General features: G+C 43.7%; 1 protein-coding gene across 1 annotated transcript in view; it reads right to left on the reverse strand.

Annotated features, from left to right (window-relative positions):
* CDHR3 (cadherin related family member 3) overlaps positions 1 to 11,376 on the reverse strand; it is a 63,840-nt gene extending 52,464 nt beyond the window's left edge. The window contains exons 1-2 of the mRNA XM_019745394.2: positions 10,737 to 11,376; positions 42 to 244 (exon numbers count right to left, since the gene is read on the reverse strand). Of these exons, the coding sequence (XP_019600953.2) occupies positions 42 to 244; positions 10,737 to 10,782 (249 nt within the window). The 5' untranslated portion in view covers positions 10,783 to 11,376. The remainder of the gene's footprint in view (positions 1 to 41; positions 245 to 10,736) is intronic.
* Positions 11,377 to 15,270: the final 3,894 nt, after the last annotated feature.

A 15,270-nucleotide genomic window follows, 5' to 3' on the forward strand; every position in this document is an offset into this window, starting at 1 on the left:
TCTTTGCAGACAGCTCCCATTGGGAGCAAGATGGTACTTACCTCAAAGTCGGTGCCTGACAGCCAGTTCACCCTGAAGGCTTTGGTGAGGGGACTCGAGTTGATTATCAGGGGAAACCCTGGGCTCACAGGTGACAGTGATGCTGATAAGTTCACAGAAAACTCGTGCACTGAAGTCTCAGGTGGAGAATTCTCTGCCACGTTGCTTGTAGCAGGTAAATGGACTAGGTGTAGCGCCTCTGCCTCTGTGGATTTAAAAAGGATGCAAAATGACAAGAACACAAAGCCTTGTGCTGGGAACAGGGACTTAACAGCTTGTTCTGTGGCTTCAACTTGTAGCTCAGAGCAACGATGGAACCTGGTCACTCCCCAAGAACAAATACTCTTGCCAAGAGCTGGAAATGGGAATGCGAGATCTTCTCGGAGCCAAGAAAACAACCACCACCAACAGCCATGAAATCTGCTTCTGTCGTTCCATAAATAAAGCTGCTGTGCTCCTCTTGTCTCCCTGCTTCCCTTCTCTTTTCTCCCAGTCTTTGTGAAGAGCCAGGGAAAGGGAAACATGACACTTGAGCAGATAGACACCCACTTGAAGGACCTCGTCTAGCCATGACATTCTCTCTCTTACAAGGTATTTTATAAGAGTTTATTTTCCTTCTCTGTGTCAGTATTTGATTCATGAGGTCATCTGAGAATTGAGTGTGCATGACTGGAATGTTCCAGAGTCATAGTAGATCTTCCCACATCCATAAGAAATCTCAAGAACAATTATTTGTTATTACTGGGTGCCATAAGTGTCATATAGAGAGTCAATTAGTACTTCTTGGTTGATAGATTAACTCCTGTTTCACGGAGAAGGAAATGAGATATTCAGGGAAGTGAACTGCCTTGGACTGCATTACAGACAGGAATTTTACAATTTAAGAGAAAGTGTGTTTCTTCCAGGAAAGCCTTGGGACATTCTGAGCTCTCCATGACACTCTGCAAGACTTTGTCAGTACAGAGGACAGCAACAGGTTGTTCTGTATTGTTTCCATAATGATGGTTGCTGTAAGGAGTAACCCCAAATCCATTCCTCTCAGAATCTCAGGATGTACCTTACTTGGAAATAGAGTCTTTGCAGATGTCATTAGTTAAGAGGAGGTCATCCTGGATCAGGGTGGACACTAAATCCAATGACTATTGTCCATATGAGGACACACACACAAGGAAGAAGTCCAGGTTATGATAAAGGCAGAAATTGAAGTGATACAGCTACAAGACCAGGAACGGCAAGCAACCACCAAAAGCTGGGAGGTAGGTATGGAACACATTCTCCCTCAAAACTTCTAGAAGAAACCAACCCTGCCAAAACCTTAATTTCAGACTTCTAATCTCCTAAACTGTGAGAGAATATATTTCTGTTGTTTTGGGCCATCCAGGTTGTGCTAATTGTAATGACAACACTAGGAAACTAATACAATTACCATTTTACCCAATGTTCTAAATAAGGTCATAATGTAAAATTCTTTCTTTCATTTACTCCTCAAAATAGTCCTCATAGATAGGTATTAATGTCATCATTTTACAGATGAAGAAACTGAGTTAATGGACACATAGTAAATACAGGCATCCCCCCCACCTCAGGGATACGTTCCAAGACCCCCTGTGGATGCCTGAAACTGCGGATAGTACTGAACCCTACACACTGCTGACAATTAAGTTCACAAACTTGTTGCAATGATGTTGCTAACCTCTTTTGACATCAGAGGGATTACTCATTATGAATTTGTACCAACTGGAGAAAGAGTTAACCAAGTTTGCTATTTGGAAGTGCTGAAAAGGCTGCGTGAAAAAGTTAGACGACCTGAACTTTTCGCCGACAATTCATGGCTCTTGCATCACGACAATGTCTCAGCTCACACAGCACTGTCTGTGAGGGAGTTTTTAGCCAGTAAACAAATAACTGTATTGGAACACCCTCCCCACTCACCTGATCTGGCCCCCAATGACTTCCTTCTTTACCCGAAGATAAAGGAAATATTGAAAGGAAGACATTTTGATGACATTCGGGATATCAAGGGTAATATGACGACAACTCTGATGGCCATTGCAGAGAAAGAGTTCCAAAATTGCTTTGAAGGGTAGACTAGACGCTGGCATCACTGCATAGCTTCCCAAGGGGAGTACTTTGAAGGTGACCATAGTGATATTCAGCAATGAGGTATGTAGCACTTTTTCTAGGATGAATTCACAAACTTAATTGTCTCACCTCATGTATTATATTTTTTCCTATACATACATACCTATGACAAAGTTTAATTTATAAATTAGGCAAGTAACAGATTACCGACAACAATAATAAACTAGAACAATTATAACAATATACTGTAATAAAAATTATGTGAATGTGGTTTCTCCTTCAAAATATCTTATTGTACTGTAGTTAAACTTTTCACTTAAAGGAAGCACTTTATGGCTTCTCTTTGGCATATCTGAATTGCTGGCATTACTACTCTTGTGCGTTTGGGCCACTATTAAGTAAAATAAGTGTTCCTTGAACACAAGCACTGTGATACCTCAAGAGACGGCTCCTAAGTGACTAATAGGTGGGGGAGCATCTACAGATGAAGACGCTGGGCAAAGGGATGATTCATGTCCTGGCAGGACAGAGCACAATGATGACAGGTCACATGAAATTTCATCACATTATTCAAAACGGTGCACAATTTAAAACGTATGAATTGTTGATTTCTGGAATTTTCCATTTAATATTTTCAGGCCACAGTCGACCACAGGTAATGGAAACTGCAGAAAGCAAAACCACGGATAAAGGGAGACTGCTGTAGTAGGTAACAAAACCACAATTTACACCAAGGTGCTACTCCTCAGTCAGGTTCCAGATCTTGGCCACCATTATTAGACACTAGAGACAAACCACCTGTAGTGGGAGGAAGTGCAGGGTGACAGTAGAAAGATCTGTCCTACTGAAAGGTGTAAAATTTCTAGACACAAACAATGGAAAAATGTTGGTTTTCGTAAGAGAGTGTTTTTGTTTCAAATTTGGGGGAGGGGATCCAGAGGAATAATGGAAATGTAGGAAAAATCGAAATACAAACAAATTCATTGATACAAGCTTTCATAAATCTAAAATCATCTTATTTAGATTAGAGACTAAAATTCATTATGCCTAAGTTATTTTTGCTCATAGAATTATCCTGTTTTATGGACAAGGACTGTGCAAGGACTCAGAAATACCAAAACAGGGGCCGGCCCAGTGGCTCAGGTGGTTGGAGCTCCATGTTCCTAATGCTGAAGGCTGCCGGTTCGATTCCCACAAGGGCCAGTGGGCTCTCAACCACAAGGTCGCCAGTTCAACTCCCGCAGGGGATGGTGGCCTGTGCCCCCTGCAACTAGAAAACGGCAACTGGACCTGGAGCTGAGCTGCGCCCTCCACAGCTATGATTGAAAGGACAACAACATGACTTGGAAAAAATCCTAGAAGTACACACTGTTCCCCAATAAAGTCCTGTTTTCCTTCCCCAATAAAATCTAAAAAAAAACAACAACAAAAAACCCCCAGCTGCAGTTCAGAGTGATGTGAATATGAATAGATTTTTTGTTTTAATTTAAATTTTAACTTTTTTTATTAGTTTCAGGTGTACGAAACAATGTAATAGTTAGACATTTACACCCCTCACAAAGTGATAACCCCCCACCACCAATCTCCTACCCCTCTGACATCATATATAGCTGTTAGAGTTCCCCTGACTCTATGAATAGATTTTTTTAATCTATTAAAATTGACTTCAGTATTATAGCATTCTTGTGATAAAAACCAAGAGCAAAATAGTGCACTTGGAATACTTAGAGGCAAAAAGTTCCCAAAAATGTTTTTTCAAAATGAGCAAAATTATCAATTGCTTTGGTAGGTTGGATTTTTTTAGGCATAATTCCCTCATGCCCTCTTTTCCCACAGAAGTCCCCAGGGTCCTCTGAACTGTTCGCGAGGGTGTTTCCTCACTGTTCACCAGTGTTTCCTCACTGGTCGACAGGATAAGGACAGTCATAAGCAAAATGAAACATTGGCAATTTATCTTGAAGGATCCCCCCCACCTTCTGTTGTCTCCTCCCACCCACCCCAGGGTCTTATGCCCCTCCAGCCAAGGAGGAGGGAAGCCTCTGTTCATATTTAAACAAAGATATAACTCATTAGGTTTTTCTCAAGAATAGCTTGGGGTAAGATAGTGCCCAGCCCAAATGAATAGAACAAAACAAGTAAGCACTTGTATTTACTAAGCACCTACTCATCAGGCATTGTGCTACGGTAGCTACTTTACTGCCTGATTTCATCCATTCTAAACACATTGTAGGTATTGCTGTAGCCATTTCACACACCTGAGATCACACACTCATAAACTGGACCAAGATGGCGCTGGGGGCTGATAAGAATTTGGCTCCTCAACCCGGATGTTAGATTTGGGTGATGTGATCTGTAAGAGGCTGTTTGGGGAACAACATAAGAAATTGTGCTGGAATATTAGCTTGATGTGGGCATGGGTGGTAGAGGCTTGCGAAGCCCCACTCAGGACTTTCCACAGCCTCCCTCTGAACAGGCAGATTACTGCAGCCACCAACCTTGGTGTGTCTCCTTTAGAGAACTGGGGAAGCTGGAGAAGATGTGCTTCTCAGATCAAGAGTCACCAACGTTATCTACAAATATCTTGGAACCAGGGCACCCGAAATAGAGTCTCTGCTGGGAATTTTTCTATTTTGTTGGTAACCAGCCGCCACAGCAGAACCCTCAAAGGGTCTCACCCAGGTCAGATGTACATATCCCCAGCTGACAGTTTGCTTTGCTGGGAGTTGCATTAATTATAACTTTGATATGCCCTGGGTTTGAGAGACTAATTCCATGAAGAACCAGCCTTCCAATCCAAGGCATTTGACTGCAAGGACTGGACTCTGTATGGCTCCATGCTTTCTCCTTACGTTAGCATAGCTTTTTGTGGTCCTCCTTGAATGGTCATATTTCTCATGGCAGTGAAGGAGGTATTTTGGAGGAAGAAGTGGATCTATCCAGTGCCCATCAGGCAGTTTGTGTTGGGAACTGCCTGTTTCATGGATGGATAAAGCCAGACTGTGTCCTTGGACATGCCCTTTCTGCTGGCACTCCTGCTGGAGATGCTCTGCTCTTCACCTGGTGGCCTCCCTTCCCAGGGCAAGGTCACGTGTGCCGGGACCATGGAACTGAATTCTGAAGCCTTTGCAGCAGACACTCTGGGGAAACTGATAAGAACAGGAGTTAAGCTGGGATCGCTCAACTCTTAGTTCAGCACCCAACTCCTCTAGCTTCCTTGCTATTTAAAACAAGTGGTAGCAGCAGTAGTAATAGCAATAGTAATAATAATTAGTGGCTAGGGTCCACATCTTAAAAATAGAGCATTAATAAGATAAAAATTTACAACATGTTTAACCCATTTGTTATGCAAAAAAACTTTAAAGGATGTGCCCAAAGGCATCCAGCTAATCAGGGGCAGAGGAAAGGGTAGGAGCCAGGGACTGGTGGCTCTCCCCAAGACACCACACACATGCCTTCCAAGGCTGGTCACCCAAACTTTCTTTGCTGGTCTGAATGCTGGAAAACAAGAAAGAGGCTTTAATGGAATCTGACTTACACATATATTTTAATTAAGAATCAAATTAAAGTTGCCTGAAGCTTTGAAAACGAAAAAGCCTGTCAGAGATTTATTATCAACCACTGAGCCCACTGCAATGTCCTGCTTGTGGCTGAGATCTGGATTGATGCTGTCACTTGTTTCAAAATGAGCAAAATCACTGCCTTGCCAGAAACGGACCAATGAAGCCTCCTCCTGGAGCGTGTGTTAGAGTAATTAAGGCCTCCGCAACCTCAGTTTTTGGGAGGAAGCTGCCCACCCGGCACCTCAGACACTGAAGGTAATGATGTGGTTCAGGGCTGTGGGCTGATGCCCTCTCTTCCTCCGGGATGCTGCTGCTCTCATTTACAGCTGTTTCAATACACAGGGCCGTACTCATCTGAGATTGACACTCAATAAATGCCTCTTTATTCTCTCTAGGGGTAGCCAGAGAAATCAGAGGGGAGTGTGAAGAGAGCAATTTGCATCTACTTGACTGTGGGACGTTGGGCTTGTCCCTTAACTTCTCTGGGGCCCTTTGTCAACTCTCTCTCAGGACTGTGATGCTACACTAACAGTGACCATTAAACAGGGTTCAATTGCCAAAGAAGAATCACAGGACCCAAATGAGAATGTTTCCAAACCTATCATTTATTACAGAAGAAGAAGGCAGTATAACAAGAACATTAAAGTGCGGATCTGCGTCACAGCTGAAGACGCCTCACAGAGGAGGACTGGGGAGGCCAGCTGCTACTCCCGTTGTCCTCTTTTCTCTAAGAGCCGTGACAAAATGCACTTACTCAGATCAGGAGCCACTAACATTATCTACAAATACCTTGGAACCAGGGAGCCCAAAATAGAGTCTCTGCTGGATATTTTTCTATTTTGTTGGTCATGGAGGTGCATCTTGCTAGGTAACCAGCCTCCACAGCAGAACCCTCAAAGGGTCTCACCCAGATCAGGTGCAAATCATTAATCTCACTGTTATCAACCAATGACACTTAAAAGCCTGCACAACCATCCCCGAAATCCCAGAACCCATGGTTACCAAGCAGCGCTGTTAATCAGCATGCTTCGTGCCCTGACTGGGGGTCAGTCCAGTGCAGGAACATTAGCAAAGCAACGCAGGCTAATTCCAGGCCTACTGGAATTCACTCTCACAGCGCTGGTACCATGTAAGAAAATGCATACTCTCGATAAATTCTAAAACATTATAGCATGTTGTTGTTTCAGTATATGCAGCATCTTCCTATGCCTTTAATTTCTACAGTGGATACCTTCCTTGATGGGGTGTTCACCCACCCCCTTTGGGGGGGCTGGTCCATTCCAGGCAAGGCTAATAGAAGGGAGCCCTTCATGGAACACAGAACAAAGGATGGTGACTCTACTAGTGACGCCATAAATTACCATAGGTCATAATCAGCAAGAGTTAGATCTCTTCCGACTCCATGAGGTGGAAAAGCAGGTGGATTCCACTGACCGAGTGCTTGAGCTGGAGGTGAAAGGGGGCCAACCAGAGGGAGGGAGGAGGGAGAGTGAGAGGAGGGATGGCCTTCTGCTCTTCTGAGTCGGCTCTGAACAGGAAAGGGACGTGATAGAAAAGGTAGACACCTTTTGCAATGTTCTTTAGACCTATTATATGGGATTAACCAGCGACAGAAAGACTTTCTGGAAATGGACTGCATTTTCCTGCCTTTTCAAATGATGACAGAATTAAGAAGGGGTTGCAGCTAGTCCTCAAGGAGCACAAGACACTGAGTCTCAGGCCTCTTTCTAATTGCCTGACACTGCTCAGCAGAGGGCCAGGCCCAGAAGGCAGGCTGGGGTGGGTGGTGTCTTCCTAGAGGGATCTGAGATAGCCTCATGCCTGGTGGTTGGGGGGACAAAACTCGGGGCAATGGGCCTGGTAACTTTTTCATATTCATGCAAAGCTTCCAGCTACCATAGACCCCTTCTTTCATTAAACACTGGCATTTTTCATTTCCATGAGAGTAATACAAAAGCTAGTTCCCTGGAGGAGTTCTCAAAACATAGACAACTTCAGTGTATAGGGGATTTCAACATACCAAGGGACCTTTGCTAAGTCCTCTGTCTTCCAGGAATGGCACATGGCCCTGTGGAGCCAGAAGATTGTTTTGTCTTAACTCTTTTCCACAGGTTCAGTGGGGAGTTTTGTCTAGTTTATGTTCCTATGGGGCCTTCCTTTGTAAGCCGTTGCTGGAATGGGACATTAACGTCTCACAGGGAAACTTTCATTTCCCTCATCATAATAGGAGGTGAGAAGGACAGATGCTAATTTGCATGACAATATTAAGCAGGCAGAAGATCTAAATTTCTGTATTTAGGGGTATTAGTAAATGTGGGGGGAATAAATGGACCCAAAAAGGGATGATGATCAACTAAAACGTTTATTGGGTACCTCATATGAATGTGGCATTTGGGGACCACAGAACAATAAGAGATGTGAAACCTATTATTTCTGGGCTGACATTCCAGTTGAGGAGACAGGACAGACACATACCAGATGAATTACAGTATGATAACTCATACTATAGCTTTCACTGAGCACATATTCTGTTAGGCACTGTACTAAACCCTTGGCAGGCATTCCATGAGCACGCAAGGCTGCTCCAGGCTGCAACAGCAAGAATGCTTACCAAGAACTAGGGCGATCTGGGAAGACTCCACGGGGAAGGAAGGACTTGAGCTGGGCCTTGGAAGACGCACAGGAGTTAGATCAAATGAGAAGAAAGAGGATACCGGAGCTGGTTACTTTGTTTGACATTGATTATGGTGATACCTGCTTCTAAAACTCTGAAGGCAGGTACTGATGTGACTGTCCCCCTCGCCCAATCCTCTGTGACCCTGATTTTCAGAGTGATGGTAAGGGTCAGGTTTTTGGACTCACAAAAAAGTGAGAGAGAAACAGTTTGCATCACAGCAGACCTTCCCCTCCAAAATAGGATTTGACTAGGAGCAAAAGCCTGGTACAGTGCACGGTCCTTGGAGAGGGAGAGATTTGAATGTGGTTTTTATAAGCAATCTCAAGTATTTCTTGCAAACCTTTGTGATCAGTTCCTTTCACACATCTGATGATAAAGTTCTAAATGATAGTGCTCAGTATGAGATATTGGGTTCTTTCTAACCTCACTCTTCCCCCAATAACAATAAATGTCACCTCTTAAGTGATTATGATCCTAAAAGCCTATGTTTCTGGGAAAACCTCAAATGTTTACTTCATTGGAGAGTCTGAGCTGCTCAAGGCCCAGCTTCCTCCTTCCCTTTGCTGAGTTTAAAAACTTAAGATTAAAGAGTGTTCAGTATTAAGAAACCCAGTTATTTATTTATCACATTAGCAGATCAAGGGGGAAATGAAATGGTTATATCCATAGATTTTGAAAAAGCATTTGATTTAAAAATCTATTTTGATTTAGAAATAAGTATCCTAAATAAAAATAAGAGTTATTTTTATTTAGAGCATATAAAATACTTCACACCAAAAGCTAGCTTCATGCTTAATGGGGAACAAGACAAGAATGTACGCTCTTATCATTGTTTAACAAAAGCCTGAAGGTACAGTCCCAGTAATTAGATAAGAGAAAGAAATAGGAGATAGAGAAATAGGTGAGGAAAAGCACAAATGTTTATTTTCAAACCTGGAAAATGCATCAGAATCAACTGAAAAACCATTGAGCTGGGCCTTGAATAAAATAATTCATTATTACACTTCCATACATTATAATATCAATTAAAATATACAAGGGAAGGAATAGTCCATCTACAAATGCCAAAAAAAAAAAAAAAAAGTAAATGAAAGAATTAGAAATAAACATAATCAGAATGTGCAAGATCTATATGAAGGAAATCTTAAAATACTCCTGAGGAAAACAAATGAAGACTTGAATAAATATCTAGAATCCTGTTCTTGGATAGGAAGACTCAATGTCATACATAATAATAACTAACATTTACTATGCACCAGACACTCCTCTAAGTGTTTTACTAAAGTATAACTCATCAAAAATGTGAATTATCTCTAAATTAATCTTCAAATTTAGTATGATTGAATTCCATATATTATTCATATATCTATTTAAAAATAAAATTTAATTTAAAAATCTCAATTTCAATAATCCAACCTGACAACATTAAAAAGATCATCCCAGATTCTTGAAGCTCTTGAATAAGGAAGAGAGAATGCAAGAAGCACTAGTTTGAATCTTTGGCTCTTCCACCAGAATCTTGAGCATTCTCTCTGCTCAAGATTAAGATAATACACCCTCAATATCTCAATTTTTCCACTGGATGATTTGCCAACCTCAAGTTGCCTCCAGAGAAAGGCCAGAAGCTCCACAAACTGACTTGACATGCACACAGAAGGGGTTTAATACAACTCTCCTCAGAATGTGCCAATTTGACGTGCGGATTTTTTTGAGCTGAAGACAATCGAGGCCCGAAAGATTCAGGAATAGTTTCTTTTGTTTGTTTGTTTTTGTTTCTTACCTCCCCCTTAACTGCCTAAAAGAATTTAGATAGAGGGCCTGGTTTGGGAAGAAAGCTATCAGCAAAGATAATGACAAAGAATATGAGTGAGGAATGGTGGGCTTGGGGGAGCTCAGAAGGGCCTGGAGATCAGAGTCCTCTCTGTGTCCCCTTAATTATGAGGCTCAATTGCCTGACTACCTCTAGGTCTCTTATGGGGCCCCCCATGTACATAATTAAATTTGCTTTTCTACTGGTAATCTGTCTTATGTCAATTTAATTAATAGACCCCGAATGGAACAAAGCTCTGCTATGAAAATTGTCTTCACAACTTTGGATCTTAGAAGGACTTCTAGCTCAGGCCATTTAACACAAGAGGGAAAGTGAAGTCTATACAAACATAGACTAGATTGTGGCTTCTTTAGCCACCTTTGTTCTCCAGGTTACCCCACCGGAGCCTCCCAGAGCTCCCCATTGCTACATCATCTCGTTCATCAGTGCAGATTAACCCACAGTTGATCAAGGTCTCCCAGAGACAATTTCCTCTTTGGGGATTTTATCAAACAATGATATCATGTAAACTGAGTCAGGCAAACAAGGTGGCAAATGAAGTTCCTACCTGACATGGTGCCCAGGAGAACCAGGAGAAGGACTGCTTCCTGCATATTTGATAGTTGACCTCTGTGCACACTTCCAGCAAATCATCCAGGAGCAGAATCCTACCTTTTACCTAAATTGTATTCCAGATGCCACTCATCTTCCCCTCCTGGTTTTGTTGCCATGCAAGAAATCAAACAGAGGCTTGGTGGTAACTAAGGGAGACTCTAAACACCACAGGACTGTTTGCTCTTTGATTACCTGTTTCTGTGACTGCAGGATACCCTCGAGGCCAACCACCAACAAGCCCTGGCCAGCTCAGAGTCCATCTTAGAATTCCACACCTGTTGTATGGACAGAGAGCCCCAAAAGAGAAGTCAAAGAGCAAAGCAAGACCAGAGAGACTGGGATGATAGTAAAAGCTGGACATAAGCATAGGCATCCATGATGATCTCAGTAACCCTGTGACCGGGCATCTTGTCTTTCTCAGAAGCAGGGGTAGGGAAGTGGGAATTTTTCTGACCACTGAATTGATGAGTCAGATTCCCAATTGGGACCAGACCCCTCCTCAAGTTGGCTATAGACACTGCCCTTTGATTTGATCCGTCACCACTGCCACTCTAGCCCTCAAAAAAGTCTATGGAGGAAGAGTACTGCAGGAAGAAGGTTTCTGCCTATCCCTCAGAGGCAGGTGCTGCCCTATATGGTGCTTTCATGTCCTAGGCAGTTCCATGCCAGGTGACAAGGCCTGGTGAGTGAAACACGGCAGGGCTGGAGTCCAGCCTCCACTCATAGAAGGAGCAATGGCAGCGCAGAGGGAGGATGGTGGTGGCACAGTAAGAATAGTCTTGGACACGGTGTGGAAGGAAGCTGGATTTGGACCCTGTCTCCCACTTCTTTTGCTCAAGAACTGCTCGCTGGGGAAGGAAAACCCAGCAGCTCAAGGTTAGTGGCAGGAGGTGGGTAGGGAGCACTGAGCCAGATCCTCCCCATCAAGGACATGAGCAGTGGGAGTCCCCACAGGAGCTCTGAAGACCATGTGTGCCCCACAAGCGAACCATCTTTTGGTCACCTCTGGCCAGTTAGTCAGTATGAGCCAGGGGAGCTGCCACAGCCAATGGAGAGATACAGCAATGAGGGCCAGGAAATAAGATTTAAGTCAACTTTGAGATGGGAGCCATAAAAACTATGGTGGACCATGAATAACTGAAAGTGACTGGGAAACAAGATATGGAGGGAGATTTAACAGAAGCCGTTACAAACAATGACTGGAGGAAAAACAAAGCCATTTCAGTTTATATGCTTCTGAATTGAGACTGCTAAATAAGCTGGTTATAGCCCCTGCTGGGCACAAAAAGTAAGGCTCAGAGAGCTTGAGTGACTTGCCCCAGGTCAAGCTGCTAGTGAGTGGCCAAGTTGGGACTCGTGTCTCCTGCTTCCCAAACCCAGGGCAGCAAAGCTGTCTTCCTCCCCGTCTCACCGCATTCAAACCCTCAGCAGGCCCCTTCTTGCCTCCACAGTGCCACCTGCAGCCCTTTTCCAGTCTTGCTGCCACCACTCTGGCTAAGGTCCTGGCCTCTGGCCTGGACTGTCTCAGTAGCATCCGATGCACACTACAGGAAACTGTCAGGTTAACTTCCCAAAGGACAATTTTGATCACTCTCTTGCCTGCTTAAAGTAACAAGCAACATTTCTCTTAGGAAAAGGTGACTTTTCCTGCATGAAGTAGGAAGTAAGATTCACAATGTCAGTCTGCAGGTTTCTGTGCGAGGTATGTTAGATTGCAGAAAGCATAAGTTTTACAAATTACTTAACCTTTCAGAATCTCAGGTTTGCTCCTATAAATCAAGGACAATAATACCTGCCATGGAGCATTATTGCAAACAGTACATGAGATAATGAAGTGCAAGAAGCCCGTAGTATGGGCTCTAGTGATACTAGTTTTTCTAATATGACATCTGCAGGACCATGGCAAAGGCTGAAACGTAGTAGATACTCAATAAACACTGGCTGAAAAAAAAGATGACTAAACAGTTGCCAAGTTACCAATTCTCACCTCTCAGTTTTTCCTGTCATACTAGTTACTGTAAATAGTCCATTTCATTATGCATAATTAAAGCTGAAGTGATGTCTCAGATTAAGTTATGGAAAACGTCAGAATAATTAAGCCTTTGAATTAAAGAAATCAACGTCACGTCTGTTTAATTTTCAGCCTGACTGCACAGTGTTCTTTATGTTGCCCTGTTTTCAGCAGAATAGGGTGAGTCTCCCCATCCTTCCCCTCCCTGGTCCAGAAATCATAAGGGTCACAGTCTGGAATTTGTTGTGGGTTTTTTCTCCTGTAGTTATAGCTTCTGTTTCCAGCCCAGAGGTTGTTTCTGCCATTATGATGCTCTGGTTTCCATTTGTCAGCTCCAATCTCCTTCTGAAAGCATGTGGTCCTGGCACCCAGGACGCAGCTAGGCCAGAACCACAGAAGCTGCTCTCTTTTCCTGACTCTGGCATTCTGGTGCTACTGGGGCCTTAGCCAGGTGAGATGAATGGGTGGCTCAAAGGCAGAGCTGGAACTGGTGGGGCAGGCACTCCTCCAGCTTCCTGTGAAAGACCTGGGGAGCCTTCTCCCACATCTTGTCTGGCCCGGCAGTAGTTCAGACCCTTAAAGTATTTAAAGGGACTTTCCTGAAATCTAGCCACTGCAAGTGTCTAACTTACTAGCAAAGGAGTTGTATTCTCAACACTTTTTGACTTAGAACTTGGAATACACTTTCCTACGGATAGATGTTCTCGGCCTACAAACCCTTATGTAATCTATAATGTACTTGAAACATTATAGACTTCAGATGAGAAGCAGAAGCATTGCTGTGAGTGTCCAATTATGTTCAGCTCCTTTAGCAGGTCCATGGGAATTGGGGGGCTGGCCAGCAAACCCAGTCACCTTTATATCTGTGGGGAAGCTCTGCCCATGGTTCCCATTTGTACAGTACTGGAACTATGGGCTTCAGGCACCCAAACCCTAGGACACAGTACCAAGGTTCCACCATTCAAGCACCCCTACATTGCAGGTCGCCCTTAGGAAGAGAGCACTTCAGGCCAGGCCCACGATCACAGTGGTGGCAGCCACGCTGATGGCACGAAGCTTCTTGTAGGAATGGAAATGAATCCTGTCCTGTGTCTTCTTTGTGGGCCACTGTACTAGCGGGCACACTGCGTTAGCACCGCCCTCCCACCGTTCTCTCACACATGTCTGCAGCCAGTCTCAGCAAGCGTCCAGGCCAGAGGGGCTCTTATACTTCTTTGCATCCCAATTGCTTCACAGGTAACACCGTGCCAGGTGCACAGCTAGTGTTCAAAAAATTGTGGAATTAATACTTTTACTTTATATGCCTTTGCTCTGTGCCATTCTCTTTCTACCCCAAACACCCATCCAATGAGAGCCCCTCAGCTTTTGTGGGGAACAAAATAAAGAAGTTCTACAGCCCTTCTCATTTCTGGAACCCCAGGAGCAATCACTCTTTGACTAGCCCCGAGGCTCACAGGAAGGGGCTCCTCTGAAGCCAGGGCCCTGTAACTACCCTCTGCCCGACTGAGTTCTTAGCTGAGACCCCTGTAATAAAGGACAGATTAACAAGAGAAAAACAAACAGAAGTTTATGAACATGTATACCTCATGCAAACATGGGAGAGACTGAGGGAAAAACGAGTAACTCCTGGGTCTTAGAATTCACGCTTAAACACCATCTTAATAGGGAAAGGGAAGAGGGATGTAAATAATCTTAGGGGAGAATAAATGACTTTCAGGAAAAAGAATCAGCCCTTAAAAGAAAGACTAGATGGGAGATGTGATAGCTTGTAACAAAGTTTGTGTGTGTACACTAATAAGCTCCTTTCCTGTGCTAACAGCCAATCTTCCCTGGTTGATGAAGTTCCCAGACAGGGGATTAATGACAATGGAATTTTTTTGGAGAATCTGTCTTTAGGCAAGTGGAGGAATTCAGAGAAGGCCTCTCCTTGCGTTTGCTGTTTTTCCGGTGCCCTCGGCGCAAAAGTATCAATATACAAAGCAGCATATTCTGGGGTGTCATGTCTTGAACTTCTACCGTCATATTTTGGGGTGACATTCTGCTACCCTTCAGCTCTCAGAACCCACTGGCAGGGACCCTGGCTTCAGGGGTTGAAATGTGAATAAGCATGATTTCCCTGGGGCTTAGTGTAGCCCCCACCTGACTCCAGGGAACAGAACTCTGGAGCCCTAAAATGGTGGCGAGCATGGGCCTGAGCTCAGTTCACGCCTCCAGGAAACCCCACATCATTCTTATGTTTAGTAAGAGCTGTATTGAGGTATAATTCACATACTATACAATGCACCCACTTAAAGTGTACAATCAGTGGGTTGTTGTTTTTTTAAAGCATATTCACAGAGTTGAGCAACCATCACCATGATCAATTTTAGAACATTTTCATCACCCCCCACCTCTTACCAGTCACTCCCCATGTTCCTCTAACTCCCTCCCACAGCCCCTGGCAACCACGAATCTACTTCCTGTCTCTACAGATTTC

The sequence above is a fragment of the Rhinolophus sinicus genome, linkage group LG09 (genome assembly GCF_036562045.2).
Source record: "Rhinolophus sinicus isolate RSC01 linkage group LG09, ASM3656204v1, whole genome shotgun sequence".
In the NCBI taxonomy this organism is placed as follows: domain Eukaryota; kingdom Metazoa; phylum Chordata; class Mammalia; order Chiroptera; family Rhinolophidae; genus Rhinolophus; species Rhinolophus sinicus.